This window comes from Pan troglodytes, chromosome 1, assembly GCF_028858775.2.
Source record: "Pan troglodytes isolate AG18354 chromosome 1, NHGRI_mPanTro3-v2.0_pri, whole genome shotgun sequence".
NCBI classification, from domain to species: Eukaryota; Metazoa; Chordata; class Mammalia; order Primates; family Hominidae; genus Pan; species Pan troglodytes.
In genome coordinates, this window is record NC_072398.2 from 73948236 (window position 1) to 73965987 (window position 17752).

A 17752-nucleotide genomic window follows, 5' to 3' on the forward strand; every position below is an offset into this window, starting at 1 on the left:
CTAGGCATGAAAATGCCAAAGATGCAGCCAGTCATGTCACAGGTAGTCACCGCTCTCTCAAAACAGCCCAAATGGGAACATGACACATGTGAACAAGCTGTCTTTCCTGGCCTGTACCCCAACTTCAGGCCTGTTTCTCCAACAGTTCTCATAGCATTTTCACTTGGAAGCTCCACAGTCAGATCAAATATCCAAACATAACAACTCTCCCCAAGTCCCTGACCACGCCACACACAAGAGCACCACTCTCCACTCTCCCCACTCTGCCTTGGGTCCACCCTTCTCCACACCACCCAGACCTGGAACCTGGAGCCATGTTTGGCAATCCCTTCATACCTCTTCTCAAGCCCTCCCTCTGCAGGTCACTCACATACACCCCTATGTCTCTGCTCCCATGACACCCACCCTCGGCCTTCTCTCATCCTGGGTCTGTGTTAACAAAACAGCCTTCTCTCTGGCTTCTTGCCTGCCAGCCCCTCTGGAGTTTAGACGTCCATTTTCATCATCTCAGGCCTAACAGTCTACTTCATACCACGTGGAGGTGAATTCCTCTTCCATGCCTTGCAGGCCTGTAGGTTGGTTGTGCCCTATGCACAGTCTTGCATCCCACCATCTCCACCACGCACCCTCCACTGTGGACCAGCCCACCTTCCAGGGGATTTCTCTCTGCCCTCATCTGTCCAAATCCCAACCATCCCTTCAAAGCCTAGCTCAAGGCTACTTCTAAGGAAGATTCTCTTTATTGGTCTTCCCATGCACCCTCCTAACACACACACACACAAACACACACACACACACACACCTACACACCAACACTCCTGAACTTCCAGAGCCCTTCTGGGGACACATGTAAAATTCAGTCCTTCATTACATCCCATCTGGAAAACTGCTTTAATTATTTTGCTTATGTATCTCCTGTTTCCCTATCATATTTGTCATCCTTTTACAAGCTTTCTTTTTCTGCTCATAAAAGGCAATAAGGGCCCATATCAATCACAAGCTTCATCAAGCTCTGTTCCTGCAATAAAGATTCTTACATTTATATCTCAGCTCTAAGTTTAGCGATCTTCTTCTCATGTGCATTCTCATCTCACTCTCACAGCAACCCTGTGAAGTGAGCAGGGCAGCTCTTGGTCCCATGAGGAAACAAATTCAAAAAGGTTAGACTCTAGGAACTTCTTAAGGTCCCACAGTCCACAAACAGCAGAGCTGGGACTCAAATCTCTGTCCTGAGATTCCAAGTCCAGGGTTCTTTCTGAGACACCAATCCACCTATGCCTTCCTTGTTTCAATGGGGGGCTTCTTGCACGCTAGCAAGAGAGAGCTATCTATCAATGGCTCTTCAAGTGGGGTTCCCAGACCAGCAGCATCCACATCCCCTGGGAACTTGTTAGAAATGCAAATGGGCCAGGCACGGTGGCTCACACCTGTAATCCCAGCACTTTGGGAGGCCGAGGCAGGCAGATCATGAGGTCAGGAGTTCAAGACCAGCCTGGCCAATATAGTGAAATGCCTTCTCTACTGAAAATACAAAAATTAGCCTGGCATGGTGGTGCACACCTGTAGTCCCAACTACTCTGGAGGCTGAGGCAGAAGAATTGCTTGAATCCGGGAGGTGGAGGTTGCAGTGAGCCAAGATTGTGCCACTGCACTCCAGCCTGGGTGACAGAGTGAGACTCTATCTCAAAAAAAAAAAAGAAAAGAAAAAAGAAATGCAAATTATTTGGCCCCAGCCCAGACCTACAGAACCAGAAACTACAGGTTGGGCCCCGGCAACCTATGCCTTGACAAGCCCTTCCGATGATCTGACGCAGGCTACAGTGTGAGAACCTCTGGTCTACAACTTCACTTATTTGTTTTTTAGGGAACATTTACTGAATACCTGCTATGGAGCAGCACATGCTTGGCTCTGTGAACACAAAAATAAGGAGGTCCTTGCTCTCAAAAACGTTTTTGGAGTGGGTGGGGTGAATATGCAGAGTTGGTAGCATATGTTAAAAGGGAAGGTCCTAATTTGCCCCCTCCAAGTCTGCAATCTCACCAGCAGCTCGTTTATGCCTCACCCAGAAAAAGCAGGAGGATTCCGGGGCCACGGAGGCCACTTCCACGCAAACACAGCAGACAGGTCTGTCTCCAGTAGTTTTCTCCAATCCAAGAAAGGTATATTGTCATGCTAGTCATACACATTTCCGCCTCCCTCTACACTTTGTACAGAAAGTTAACCACAGCTTGAAATAACGTGCAGTGTCTCCCTTAGTAACCTTCTTTAAATGAGCACAGCTTAGCTAATTTACATAGAAGGTTCCCAGGGCTGCTTTCTAAGAATCTGTGCAGAGGCTCTCTTAAAGATATGTTTGTGATGATCTAAACCTGGGCACTGGGATAAAGAAAGGTAAAGCAGGTTTTCACCCAAATGTGGGAGGTCTTTTTCTGCAGAAGGATTTTCTACCTTCTAGAAACTGAAGCCATCCTAATGTTCAGAGTGTAGAGAGTGAGAATGAGGACTGGAGGGGTTCATGGCAGGCCCATGAAAGGTCTGTGCCCAAACTCAGAGGGGATCAAGTTGGTCACCATCCATCTCATCAAAATGTCCCTCTGAGGCCCACTCTCCCCCTCTAGGATTCACCAGGTTGGGAAAGATGGCCCAGGCAGCTGAACCTTCAAAGATCAGGAGAAGCCATTAACATCGCATCCCCTGTCAGTCACACACAGACACAGTAGTGTGTGTCAGAACCTTGAATGTCTTTTATTTCAGGATTAGGAATGGATGATTAAAAATGATTTGTGCCATTTCTAGCTCTCCCTTTCGTCCAGGTACCCATTAATTTTTTTTCTTTTTCAGGTGCCAGCATTTAAAAACCCATCCCTGGTCCCAACCCACTAAATGCTTCCAGAGCTCCCCAGTCACATTTCCAAGTGCCCCCAGGTTGGGATCCATCCCTGGTTGTGTCCCCACTGTGGCCCATGCAGGTGGGACTCGAAATCAGCTGTAAATCATTGGTTAGCCCTAGAATTCATTCTGCACCATTCTGAATGCCTAGCTCTTTATGTTTGCATTATGATCTCTAAATAGATGAATAACATCTTAATGGTGGAGCTCATAAGATAGCCTCCCTGCCCCCACTAGAAGACTCAGAATCAGAAACTAAATTTACACATCATTACCTTGCTGGAATTTGCTTCATGAAGGGAAAATGGACTTTCTGATATGACTTGAGTGGAAGTCAAAAGTTGAGGGCCCACCTGGACAGTCTGAGTGGGGAGCAAGCCTTAAGCCACACATTCCTGCCAGGCTGCATGCATGCCAGTTCTAATCAGAGCTAAAATGAAGATAGAGGCTGGGGAGAGCTGGTGCGTGCAGGGAGGTATCAAAATATTTACCTTCCATTTGAATGCCGTGTCCTCTAAACAGTGCCTCAGCATTCAAGACATGAGTAGCCAGGAGCTTTCTAAATTCTGAAACCCTCCTCATGGACAAATCAGTGTACACAAGGAATGCTAAAACTCCACTAACCCTACCATTGTAATTCAGAATTTAAAAGCGGGAATGATAGTACACATGGGAAGACTAGATCGCTGCCTAAATGCTGTGTGAAAGTCTCCTATTAAAAAATAATTCTATTAAAAAATACATCCTCTACTTGCTGGCACTGTTGGCCTGAACAACCTTAGAACAGGAATTATCCCCTCATTGCAGTTAACATGCAAACAGAGTACCTGGGAGGAGAATTAAATAACTCACCAAACATGTTGACTCCCTTTCAGTCTCTTTCCCATTGGCATCAGTTCATTTGCTGGATCACTTTAACACAGGCTTCAGAAAAGGCAAATGGTAATGGCCAAGGGAAAGGAAATGTGCAGCCCGGGAGGACAGGCCTGAGTGAGGTTCCTGACCAGGAGGCCAGGGAGGGCACTGGGTTTCAGGGAGAGATGTGGGGCACAGGGGCCAAAGAAAAACACCCAACTTCATATTGTGTCCAGGGAGGGTCCCACGCATGGAGCTTATGTAGACTTCTTTAACCTGAGAAGGAAAGGCTGAGGCTAACCGATGGCCATGATCAAGAGCAGACAACAGGGTACTGGAAACCGAAGAAATGATCAGATGGACTCCATGTGGACTGAAGAGGCCCAAGGGCTCTGGGACAGACTGGAATGTGTGTACTGTATTATACCAAAGGGTTGGAAGAACCTGGAATAAGCTGTCAGGAACATAGTCTGATCTCATTTAGAGATGGGGTGGGAGGATATGGACAGTGTGCTTAGTCACACAAAATAGCATCTTTAAATCCCCTCTTATTCAGTTAATATCCTCATAATCATATGAATGTCCATCTATGTTTCCCAACTGTATTATAACTGCCTTTTTCTATATCTGACTTTCATGTTTTATACAGTCATGCCCTGCATAAGAACATTTCAGTTAACAAGGGACTGCATATACGACAGTGGTCTCATAAGATCACAATAAACCTGAAAATTACCTAGTGACATCACAGCTGTCGTAAGGTTGCAGACCAATGCATCACTCATGTGTTTGTGGTGATTTGGTGTAAACAAACCTACCAGTCATACAAAAGTCTTGCACATACAATTACATACAGTAAATAATACTTGATAATGATAATAAACAATTATGTTACTGGTTTGTGTGAATAATACTATGCTTTTTATTGCTATTTTAGAGTGTATAAGTACTTTACAAAAAAAAAAATCCTGTAAAACAGCCTCAGGCAGGTCCTTTGGGACGTATTCAAGAAGAAGGCATTGTTATCACAGGAGATGACAGCTCCATGTGTGCTATTGCTCCTGAAGACCTTCCAGCGGGACAAGATGCGGAGGTGGAAGACAGTGATATTGATGATCCTGACCCTGTGCAGGCCTAGGCTAATGTGTGTATTTGTGTCTTAGTTTTTAACACAAAGGTTTAAAAAGTAAAATATAAAAATAAAAAATGTTTAAATAGAAAAAAAAAACTTACAGAATATGGATATAAAGAAAGAAAATATGTTTGTACAGCTGCACAATGTGCTTATGTTTTAAGCAAAGTGTTACTCCAAAGGAGTCAAAAAAATTGAAAAAGATGTTAAAGTTTATAAAGTAAAACAGTTACAATAAGATAAGGTTGATTTTTATTAACGAAGAAAGAACATTTTTAAATAAATTTAGTGTGGCCGAAGGGCAGTGTGTCTAAAGTCTACAGGAGTGCACAGTCCTGTCCTGGGCCTTCACATTCGCTCACCACTCACTGACTCACCCAGAGCAACTTCCAGTCCTGCAAGCTCCATTCACAGTAAGTACCCTTACAGATTGGCCATTTTTTATCTTTTATACCATATTCTCACTGTGCCTTTTCTATGTTTACATATATTTAGATCCATAAGTACTTACCATGGTGTTACAATTGCCTACAATATTTAGTAACATGCCATACAGGTTTGTAGCCTAGTAGCAATAGGCTACACCATATACCTCGGTCTATAGCAGGCTCTGCCATCTAGATTTATGTAAGTGCATTCTATGATGTTTGCACAACGATGAAATGCTTAACAATGCAGTTCTCAGAATGTATCCCTGTCGTTAAGCAATGCATGACTATGTTATACTTCAAGTACATGTAGCACAGCCTGTCTTCAGCCCGTGGAGACCCAGGACTACTTAGGAAAGAAGTGACAGTATCCAAAGGCAGTGAGGATCTTCTAGCTGCAATGCTTTTTTTTCAAGGATTGTCTTTTCCCTGAAATAATTCTTTGCATACTTTTTCTCACCCAACTCCTACTCAGAATCCTGGAACAGTTTCCCCGTGTCTGTAGCCCAAATGCCTCATACTCTGGTAGGTGCCTACCCCTCCCTCTTTGTCCCCTCCCATGTCACCATGTCACCAAACTCACCTTTCATTCACCCCTATGGAACTTATTTGGGTCTCAGGGACTATAATGTAAGATACTAAACATCCATAAGATTATGTATATAGAAAAGTCCTGCTAGTAATTTCATTTTTTAAACTCTCCTACTCTGTACCAGGCTCTGAGATAGGCACTGGGAAACAAGAACAAATGCAAAATTCATGTGACTATTTTTTAAATGAAATTATAAGATCTCAAAGAAGGTTTGCATTCATAGTTGGCCACCCAGATCATGGCCCCAGACACTCAGAAGTTCTGTTCACAGTCTTCTGCCATCAGGGGTCCTTGAGTACATGATCTTGAGAAGTCCAGCAAGGCTGTGAGATAAACTCCAGCATTCTTGCCTCTGCTCAGTCCCTACTCACCCTAAAGGCCCCAGGCCTGGAGAGCCCTCTATTTCCTCCCACTTGAGTTTGCCCCTTTTTGCAGATCCAGCTCCCTCCAGTTGCTTCGTACCTTCTCCACACTCCTGTAACTGTTTATGTTTCTCACCCCTTATTTGACTCTCTGCAAAAGTTACCTTCTATTTGTTTTCACCTATTTACATTTAAGTCTAAGGAGAGAGACCGCCATGTCTTATACAGTCAGTCAATCTGGCTGGTAACACATTCCTGTGTAAATACACCAAAGTCAAAAACGCAAATGTCAAAACACAGGCAAATGTCAAAACATTTGTTATGGTTTAAAAACCATAAATACCGCTTTTAAAATATTGGTATTAAAACAATGACCACACCTCCCTCTCTTACATAATGTATTTAATTTACTGGTATCATTCCAGCATTTCAGTCATGTTGCTTAATTTTGCTCTTTTCCTTCACAACCAAACACACCAGCAACTGGCTTAGCTCCAGTGAGCAGCTACTAGAGGCTAAAGGTTCCTTCACTTTCCACTGAACTGCTCATTTCTGTGTTGTCACAGTTGAATTAAATTAATGAGACCTATACTTATTATTTGAATCAGCACTTTCCTTATTCTGTTTTTATAGCAAAGTGCCACCAAAAGCTCAAATAATCACACACACACACACACACACACACACACACTACTGTGCAGACAAAGATGACAGCCACACTGCTAAAGCCGAATGAAAGACTGACAAGCATCAAGAAATTGTTCAGAATATGGGCTCATCAGCTAATGTACAACAGCCTGAATAAGAGGAGTACAAGGGGAGGGTTTTTATTGGGGTGGGGGGATGACATATAACATACAAAATTCCAATTTTATGGTGGTCAAGGATTGCTTCAACTATTTGTTCACTCCTGACCCCCTGCAGAGAGTAGAACCTCCACTGTCAATGAGAACAATTCACCTCCACAGAATAATATTCCATCCCCCAGATCAGTGGCACACAGCAAACCAATCCTTACACAACAGACAGCAAGAGACCTTCGCAGTAAGAAAACATTTTTTCTCACCTGCCGTGCCTCTGTATTTCCCAACTGTCAGCTTATACCGCTCCTTGCTGGAGGCCACTTGGAAGAAATCATATATAGCATAGGCAGATTCATTGGCAGTCTGTAAATCCACTCTCACCTCATACCGCGCTGGAGTGCCGGTGGTGAGGTTGTGTAGCTTGTCAAGTCCTAAAAATAAAAAATGGAATTCCAATAATCAATCAACCCATGTGTGCGAGTAAGCACTCAACATGTGTGTCTGAGGCTTTCAGAACCTAAAGTCACTTTAGTCTTTACCTTCTCTGCTAATAAGAGGCAGTCTCAGCACTTTCTCTTTTGGGGGCTCATAGTCACACTAAGGAGTGCGGAGACCACATTCTATGGAAGGGAGCAGTGAAGGGGGCAGGGTAACCCCAGAAGGAATCTGCCTCCATTGGCTCCATCCTTCTAAAACAGAAGCAGTTGTATTTATCATCCATTTATCTCACCAAGTAGGAGAGCAGGTCAACGACTCATCCTAAGATCCCCAAAGAGATTTTACACTGAGCAAAGCACAAACATAATTTACTTTATTAGACACTGGGTATCTGAATTATGACTTTTTAATTCTTCATTTCCCAATTCATGCTTTTGGCTATTTCACTGTCTGTGAACATCTGCTCCAGAGGAGAGCAGAGGGAAAAGGGGGAAAAAATTGCTCATAATGCCTGGCATCACGAACAGAATTTTAGAGACTGCTAGAGTGACCTCCCAGTAATGGACCAGCATCCCAATCACTGAACTTTTTTTCTACTACTGTGGCTTCCAAGATCTTCAGGCTGCAGGCAGATCCTGCAGAGCTTAAATCAGCATAAAACCCCTGTGACCACCCTACCTTTCAACAAGTTCAGAGTGCAAGACAGCCTTCCCATCAACATGCCCACCAACACCCTGCTCGGCACAGTCCTCCGTCTCCCTGCCACTGGGGCCTCTCTGTGAAGGTGGTGAGCTTCCCTAAGCCTCCTAGCTAGCTTGTCCTGGGAGAAATCACCCCCCACAGCCCCAGCCTCCTGGATTCTGAGATCATACCAAGCCAGAACTCCTTCATGGGGTCCCCAAAGCCTTCCACATAGCTCCTCCATCGCTTGAAGAAATCCAGCTGCCCAGTGTTCCGCCTCTGGAAGACCTGAGAAGGAAGATGAATACTTCACTCTGACCCTCCAAACAGACATAGGTGCTGGGAGACAAGAGAAGACCAAGAGCTTGCTCATACACTGCCTTCCTCCAGCTAGCAAGCCTTTCATTTTAGAGAGGCTTTTTATTTATATGTCAGTAGATTCACTATATTAATAAGCATTCTTTATACGTACAGTAGTATGCCAGGTACTAAGACGTGTAGAGCAAAAGCAGAGAAGGTTCCTGCCCTCAAGAAATTTCAATTCTTTCCATTATTTGTGTGATTCACTTGCTAGTGTGGGTTGTCTAGGGCAAGATATTCCAGACCTCTGCTAACTCTCACATGTAACTTTCAACACCCATTCAACTCAATTGGGGCACATCATGTTTATGGCATCTTTTTTCCCCTTTTCTGAAATAGTTTGAGGGTAGGAATTATTTTTTAATTCACCTGATTCTTAATATAGCGATTATTTAATACTTACGGAGAAAAAAGTTGACACAACAAATATTTACTGAGCATCTACTATGTACTAGGCAATATGCAAGATAGTGTGCAAAGTGAATAAATCAGAAATGGTCCCTGCCCTCCTGGAACTAATAGTTCAGTAAATAAAATTACTAAATTAAATAATTTTTAAATGCAGTTAAAACTGTGATAACGGCTATGAGGGAAAGATGCAACAGAACTGTAAGAGCGTAAAACAGGAGGACCTGACCAAGGAGCCAAGAAACCACCCCCAGGACATGGCTGAGCTGCAGGATGAGTAGGAGTGGTCAGGCAAGAGCACGGGGGTGAATGTTGGGGCTTCTGGGGGCTGAGGAAGGGATGGACAGGGAGGCTGAGAAGATGGCAAGAGTCAGTCCTGGTGAGCCTTTAAAAGGGATTGTTGAAGACGTTGGTCCAGGTAAGAGCGCTGGAAATTATTGCAGAGTTTTAAGCAGGAAATGAGATCCAATCAGATTCGTCTCTAGCTTGTAGTGTATGGAATGGACTGGTCAGGGGCAAGAGTGGAAGTGAGATGACCAATTAGGAGACCACTGTAGAGTGCAGATGAAGGGGGACAGTAGCTTGGATGAGGAATGCCCTGAGAATAGATGGAAGTGCATAGAAGGTAAAGTTGACAGAGGTGGTGACAGATGTGGAACTGAAAGAGGAGGAAGTCAAGGTAAGATAAATTTCTTATAGTATGGGCTTGCAGATGACTCTTCTCTCAGCTATTCACTGAGATGGGGGATTCAGAGAGGACAGGTGGTAGTTTATTGTTATTTATTTATTTTTGTTGTTGTTGTTGTTTGTTTGTTTTTTGAGATGGAGTCTCACTCTGTTGCCCAGGCTGGAGTGCAGTGGTGTGATCTTGGCTTACTGCAACCTCCGCCTCCCGGGTTCAAGCGACTCTCCTGCCTCAGCCTCCCAAGTAGCTGGGATTACAGGCGCACACCACCATGCCCGGCTAATTTTTGTATTTTCAGTAGAGACGGGGTTTCACCATATTGGCCAGACTGGTCTTGAACTCCTGACTTCGTGATCCACCCACCTCAGCCTCCCAAAGTGCAGGTGTGAGCCACTGCGCCTGGCCAAGTACAGGTTTTATGAATGGGTCATGAGCTCATTTGGGGATGTGGTTAAGTGTGAGTTATTTCTGAGGTGTGCTAGTGAATGAAAATACCACAGAGCAATTGGATGTAAGGGCTGGAGTTCTAAAGAGAGGTCTACGCTAGACTTATTAAGGTAGAGTGTGTCTCAGGCAATGCTAGGATTTCACTGAGTCCCAGTTCACTTTCCTCTTCCCAGGAACACAGGAGGATGTCCATTTACAGCTTCCCTTGCATTTAAGTTGGAGCCATGTGACTGTTTGCAGCCAAAAGGCTGTAGGTGGGAGCCTTTTGTGTGTGGGTGGGTTCTCCACACTCTCTCTTCTACTGCCATGCACCATGGGGCCATGGGAAAGGCCACACACTGAAACAGCAGAACTACAAGATGGAAACAGCCTGAATCCCTGAGTCACACTTATAACTGGCTGCCAAACCTGCACAACACATTGCACATATAAGAAAAATACACTGTGTTTGTTCAGTCGCTGGAATTTGGAGCCCATTCTATCCTAATTAGTACAGAGAAGCATGGGACCCAGAGGAGGGTAAAATGAAGTCATGGGAAAAGATGAGATCACGTAGGAAGAAAATGGGAACTGAAAAGATAAAGTGGCCTAGAATCAAGCCTTGAGGACATCCAATATGTATAATGAAGAAGGACGAATCCATTAAGGAGAGAGAAGGGGCAACAGAAGTGGAGAAAAAGAAACTAGAAAAATGTGGAATCACAAAAGCCACAAAGAGAAAGGTGTGGTCAATAGTGTCAAGTACTGATGAGAGCTCAAGGAACAGGAGGCCAAAACCATCCCTAGAATTTAGTGGCACAGAAATCACTGGTGATTTTAGCAAGGGCTGTGTCAGTGTGAGATATGGACAGAAGCCAAACTGGAACGGGCCAAAGAATGAGTGAGAAGCAAGAAAATGGAGGCAGAGTTGGGTGCCATTCACCAAAGTGTGGACTGCCTTCTTTTCAAAAATTCCTCTGTTTGGAGAAGGAAGGCAGTTCCAGTCACAGTAAATTGGATTCTTTTATAGGAAGTAAATCTGAAAAGTACCCACACACACCTGTATACACTATTGGAATTGATAATACATCTAATTCCACATGACCTTGAGAGCCAAGCTGAACGCCATCCTAGCTAACCTCAGGAACGATTCCCACTAACCAAAGGCTAGAATTGCATTTCTCTCTCTGCCTATTTTTCTTTGCATTCATTCAGATGCAGAAGCCCCAACACAAAATCTAATCTCCCTCCTTTCCACTAGACTTCACAGCATGTGCCTTGAAGTAAAACACATTATCTTGAATTTATAAGGTAAACCACCTGATATTTGTGCCTTCTTTATATTTTTCTCCGGGAAGAGAGAGTAGGTTACCCTGCAGCAATGCTGAAAGCTCCACATGGGAGTGCATATTTAACTCCTTCCAAAGCACCCATTCATGTCTCCTGGCCAAGGAATGGGGCACCATGGATGCAGAAGGCTCCAGACTCCAAGTCAGACCACAGCCACTTCCTGGGCAGGGGATGGGTGGGGATTGCTGAGGCAGCCTCTTCTATTGCTGACCCTCAGCCAGCTCATGGTAAAACAGGAATGGAACGGAAGAGAAGAGCCTACTTCATAAGACTTCTGGGAGGACTAAATGAGACACCACATAAAAATGTTCTATAAATAGGCAAGAGCTACTGAACAGAATGTAGGAAATATCACGGCAAACAGCTAACACCACATTAACATTGTTGTTCTCTTTCCCCTTTGCTCAAGTATCCATCTTTTAAAAATGCCCTATTTCCTTCTTGGCTTCCCTCACTTTTCTTCACTCATTTATTCACTTAGACGACCATCATTTCGTGAGTGCTGGCCCTGGAGCAAGTATTTATGATGCCATTTGACAGATGTGAAAGTCCAGAAAAGCGAGTATCCAGAGTCCTACAGCTAATCACTGATACAAAGACCACGCATAAATCTTATCTTTCTGTCAGAAAGTTTGAAAATACCAGCCCTACTGAATCTGTTTCCCAAATCGAATTTTCAAAGACTCTGAGAACTTGCTAATTTCCTAGCAAGGTGCCTGGTCCAACCCCTTCCTTGGGACTCTTGTCATACCAAGGACAGTGGAATTTTGGGATACATGTAGCACCGATGTATGGCTCCACGTACATCATGTCAAATCACGTTCCCACCACAAGGTCAGGCTCAAATCCAACCCTGCCCCCCTAGAATGCATTACGAAGGTATTTGGTCTCTATCTCCTATCAGTGAACCCAGTGCCCAAGCTTGATAGGAGCTTTCCAGCGATGTGTGTGTGTGTGTGTGTGTGTGTGTGTGTGTGTAATAATACTTCATCTGGGCCAGGGAAGCTTCCAAAAATGATTCTGGTGCTCTTTGCATCACTGTTTTGAACCAGAACCAGTTCTATACTTACTAGTTGTGTCTTTGGGCAACCTTGACAAGCCTCACTTTTCTAAACTGTCAGATTAAGATGTTAACAGCCTCTCTGTCACGATCTTAAATCAAGGCTTCGGCAAGGTCATTAATCATAGTAAATCATAAAGTAGTTAAGCCAGACCCTGGCATATATAGATATAATAAGTTATTATGATCTCTCAATAAATGTTAGTTTGCATTTTATTATATCAGTTTCCAAATGAACTGACCCACAGGGATCATTTATACATCTTGATCCGGCAGCCTTAATTGACTCACTCAGAGTCTAATCCACTCCCATTCTATGAGATGAAAACACCCTATAATGAACTATTTGGGTATCACAAAACCCCCTTACCAAATAAGTTTCAAAGGGAAAAAGACAAACAAACAAAAGAAACCTCTTTGTGTCTGGTTCTATACTAGAGTTGTCATTGCATTCTAGAACTTACTCAATGCCCTGAATGACTAAATACAGAGAAAAAAAGTCAAACTTGCATTGAAATGTCTGTGGAAAGAGCCTCTAATGCATTAAGACTTTCAAGATGGAAAACAAAGATGGAAATATTTGAGACATTAAGTGTTCCCTGATGTTCTTTCCAGCTTCCCACCAGCGGCAGAGTTTACCTCAGGGCACAGTTCTTCTGGCCTATTCTTCAAATTGAGTTCCTGCTGCTTGGGATGGAAGAATTACCATAAAAGGATTTTGAAAGCTCAGTAAAACAGAGAAACAGACTATGGGTCATCCTTCAGTGACAAAGGACTCTTGAACCCCCCCAAAAAAACTGTAACAACTGTCAGTAAAATGTTTTGTGGGGAAGTTTTCAGGACTCCATGTTTTCTGGAGCATGGTGGCTTTAAGTAAAACCCTGCAGAACCTCAGTTCATGCATGACCCCCAGGAGTCTGGCTCAGAAAACAAGACTTGGGGTGGGGTTGGGGCTGGGGAGGGTGAGAATGCACAGTGGTTTTATTATTTTTGGAACCGATCTCTGTGTTTGAGGAGGGGTCATTTGCATGAGCAGGATGTAAATGGCAAGCTCCTTGGGGGCAGGGATTTCTGTTGGTTTGGTTCACTGCTGGATCTTGAGTACATGAAGCAGTGCCGACACATAGTAGGCACTCAATAAATATATGTGCAATAAGTCATGACTATTCCAGGGCAGACAGACTGACAGATCTCTTTCTAAATGTTGCCCCAGATAACTCCTTCTGTGTGGGAGCTTGGCTTACACAAAGGCCACACTAGACAATACAAACGTCCTGCCAAAAGTCAATTACAGGCACAAAGGCAGGAAATTGGGCTGCAGGCCTGAAGGGACAGAATGCTTAGCCTTATAATGGTGCTGATGAAAAGCAGCAGGTACAGCCCTATGGGTCTGGTCAGGTGGAAGACCTCCCATGTTACATTCTGCTCTGTTGTTTTTATAAATCAATCGGGAATTTCCCCCAGCCAATCCAAGTACTGCCTTTCAACCGTCAGATGCCGCTGTGCAGATAATAAGTTTTCTTCATTGCTGCTCATCAGATGGTATCTTTTTATTCATGGCTGCTCAAGTGTCTTTGGTTTCCCAGGCCCCTGAGTGAATGTGTAAATGAATAAGGTTTGAGCACTATGAGATCATGCTCTCTCTTTCCCACAGTGAGTTGCGGATGCACAGCAGGTTAAGGCTGCATGCTGGCTTGGAGCAGTGAGAGTCTTTATCGTTCAGGCACAGGGAGAAAAGGGGCAAGGGGAGATGGAAGGATCAGATTGCAACCCTCAAAAACAGCTTATCATATAATTGGATCAGGCTGATGCAATCAAAGAAGCTACCATGTGGTTTAGGCAGACAATGGCCCAAGAGAATAAAACATCTACACAGAAGAGGGACAATTAGAGCATTGCCCAAGTTTCCGTCTTTCAGACTTTAGTCTTTCCAATCAAAACCTCAAAGGCCTTGTTGCTGTACTGTGGAGACAGGGTACAGAACTTGGACAATGGACTCCAGTTCAGAGGTCTGAACTCCCCAGACAGGCTATGCATTTGCATCTTGGATGACCTGAGATGAACTCACTGAGAAGACCAATGATTAGGAGGCTGGAGTTTTGAAATCTGGTCCCAGCTTTGTCATTCTTGTATGACTTAGGCCAGGCACTTCTTTCTGTGGGACTCACTGTCCCTATCTGTAAAATAAGAAAAACAATCCTCTCTCACTTACTCTAAAGCTGTTGTGTGAGGGTCATGTGTACAGAAGTGCTTTGAAGAAGGTAAAATATAGGTAATACATACATATAAGGCATTACTAGATGATGATCAACTCACAAGCCTTCATAGTCATAAGCCTTAGTCTAACCAAGCCTGTTCTAGGACAGTGGTTAAGTACTAGGCTCTATCCTTACAGTTGATTGGTGTCAGAGGCATTTGAACCAGAGCCATCTTGAGTGAGTGCTAAGACAATGAGGCTGGGACTTGCTGGGCTGCATTCCCAGAAAGTTAGGTATTCCTAGCCTCCAGATGTTTATGGTTAAGGGAACAGATTGACAGTGTTTACTAAACAGACCCAGACTTAGGAATGTCCTGATATCTTGAGAACAGAAGCACTCCTATTGTTGCTTTAAATATAATAATATTGATTCTCGCAAAATATAGTAATTAAGAAAATTAATCCTTTATCACAAACCATTGTAATAGAGCACATCCCCTCATGATCTTTTTTTATCCTATATATAAACAAGTCTTGTACCTAGGGTGCATGCATTCCTCCTTACTTTCAGAAACGCCCTACTCTGTCTATGGAGTAGCTGTACTTTCACCACTTTACTTTCTTAATAAACTTGCTTTTGCTTTGCATTGTGGACTCGCCCTGAATTCTTTCTTACATGAGATCCAAGAACATTCTCTTGGGATCTGGATGGGGACCCCTTTCCTGTAACATTGGGATCTCTCTAAAAACAGCTACAAGCCACCAAAACTCCTCTCTTCCATGGGTGGAGAAGAAATAGGGCTCCAAACACTCTATGGAGCATCCATGACCGGCATCCTGGCCTGAGAAGGAAGGCCCTACACAGAGCTCCCCAGGGTTCTGCGTGACTCACAATCCAGCCACCTCCGTCCGTGTCCATGTCACAGTACACCTGCAGGGGCCGGCTGGCATCGCCATGCAGGTAGATGGTGTACAGACCACTGGCGGCATTGCTGTTCTGCTGAACCTGACTGCAGTCCGAAGGGTGTGGGAAACGGGCACCAACTGGGAGCCAAGCAGAGAGAGTGTTGTTAGGACAAGGGCAAGGAGGAAAGAGGTGGAGTTTCTTCCTATTTTAAGGCAATTTATTTTGTTTGGAAATTATTTCATAACTTCCTACTTCAGCTTCTTCCAACTCTTCACTCATATCTTATTTTTCTCATCAACTCCCCAAATGCACCAGGAAAAGGTCAAGTTCACATCACTTCCTCCCCCAACTCAACTCCCTCACAAAATAACACTCTATTTCACTCCTCTCTTTAGCCTCCCCACTGTGGGGTGGATTTCTTTTGAACACACAACCCCATTTCCACTTCCCCATGCCTAGAGAAATCAATAGTTCTGCATCCACTTGCTCCTCCCTGGACTCCTTTGCTAGCCTTTCCAATGCTGGTTCTCATTGCATGGTCGTTCAGAGTACAGGATTCCATATTACCTGTGGAGAGGGTGGTGGATACATTTCTGCTCCGGCGACCACCCTTAAAGGCAACAAGGGAGACAGGGTAGGTGGCGCCTTGCTCAAGGCCTTGCAACTCAAACCTCTGGTCTTCTCGTCCCAGCTGCATCTCCTACCAAACAAGGGAGAGATTAGACAGCCAGTGACTCAGTTTATCACCCACTAGCACCCTAGGTATCAACAGCGTTCCCTGGTGCTAATGACAGAAGCTCTCTGAGAGCACAGTGTTTTGTCTCTCCGAAGCCTCAGTGGCAGCCCAGAATCGCAGTGGGTCCCAGCCACTTCACTGGAGAGCCATGCCATGGAGAGTCAGCACTACTGGGAGCATCAGCTGAGAACCAGCACCCAGGACCGCAGCTTCAGGATCACTGGCCAAGTTTCTGGGAGACTTTGGCCTTCAGATACACACAGGGGCTCTAACTATAGTGGCTACATTGCCAGCAGGAACAGGCTGGCAATGCCGGGCTAAGGAGAAATTAATAGGGGAGGTGAAACTGGCCACTGATATCTGAGACAAGGAGATAGTTGATATTTCAATAAACTTCCTTCTGAACCAGTCTTACTTCCTCTATAAACATAGGGCTAACCTTCCTAGCTGTGCTGTCATAAGCACTAATTAAGATAACACATAAACCTAAGTGTCCTTCCTGTTTTTATTTCCTCCCTTCTTTCTTCATTGGCAAGGAGGGAGAATAATAATTTTCCATTGGGACAGGTTTTGAAATTTTGCTGGCCTTCAGATTCTAAGGGGAGGTATAACCCTTGAAATAAGGGTTAATCAATTTGTTCAATAAATATATATCGAACACCTACCATGTGCTAAGCACTGTCCTATGCACTTTAGATATGGTGATAAATGAAACAGACAAACATAGAGCTTACATTTATTGGGGAAGACTAACAATAAACAAAATAACCCGGGGCAGATGTACAACCAGCAATGTGAGCAGTAAAGATCAGCAAGTTGCCATGAGGCCAGCAAATGAGCTGATTGGCCCAAGTTAGTTGCTTCACACAGAAGAGAAGGCACCAGGAGAAAAGACAAGGAATCCCCGTACCTTAACTGTGCCGTCTGGGAACTGGTAAGTCAGAATGTAGCCGTGGATCTGAGCAGAGGGGGGCGTCCAGGTCAATATGCCACCAGACTGCGTTACAGCAGATGGACGAAGGTTTCTGGGAGGGTCGAGTTCTGTATGTAGAAAGTCAAGTAATTGTTATTACTAAGATACAACTGAGGCAAGGTAATTTTTGAGACATCAGTTTATATTTTCCCCTTTTCAAACCCTCCCATTTCTCCTCCTTCTTTCAAGCAGTTTGCAGGCTCTCTTCCTCCCTGCCACAGGGCCTTTCTGACCTTTGTTTCTACAAGTACAGACCCATTAGAGACAAGAAGAACAGGGCGTTGGGTGGGTCCCAGAGGAAAGGAATCTGGGCCCCCATTTCCCAGGCAGGTTCCCACAAAGTGGTGGATATTAACAGCCTAGATTGGCAGATAGATCCTCAGAGATGGCAGGGCTCCCAAAAGGATGTGGAAAGATAAGAGGGCCACAGATCTGAAAGGGCCATGCACAAAGAAACCAGGGTGACTTG

General features: G+C 44.3%; 1 protein-coding gene across 1 annotated transcript in view; it reads right to left on the reverse strand.

Annotated features, from left to right (window-relative positions):
- The window catches only part of TNN (tenascin N), an 80206-nt gene that overhangs the window by 3786 nt on the left and 58668 nt on the right, over positions 1-17752 (reverse strand). Inside the window, exons 13-17 of the mRNA XM_016932986.4 lie at positions 17221-17351; positions 16142-16274; positions 15560-15711; positions 8373-8469; positions 7326-7493 (exon numbers count right to left, since the gene is read on the reverse strand). Of these exons, the coding sequence (XP_016788475.2) occupies positions 7326-7493; positions 8373-8469; positions 15560-15711; positions 16142-16274; positions 17221-17351 (681 nt within the window). The remainder of the gene's footprint in view (positions 1-7325; positions 7494-8372; positions 8470-15559; positions 15712-16141; positions 16275-17220; positions 17352-17752) is intronic.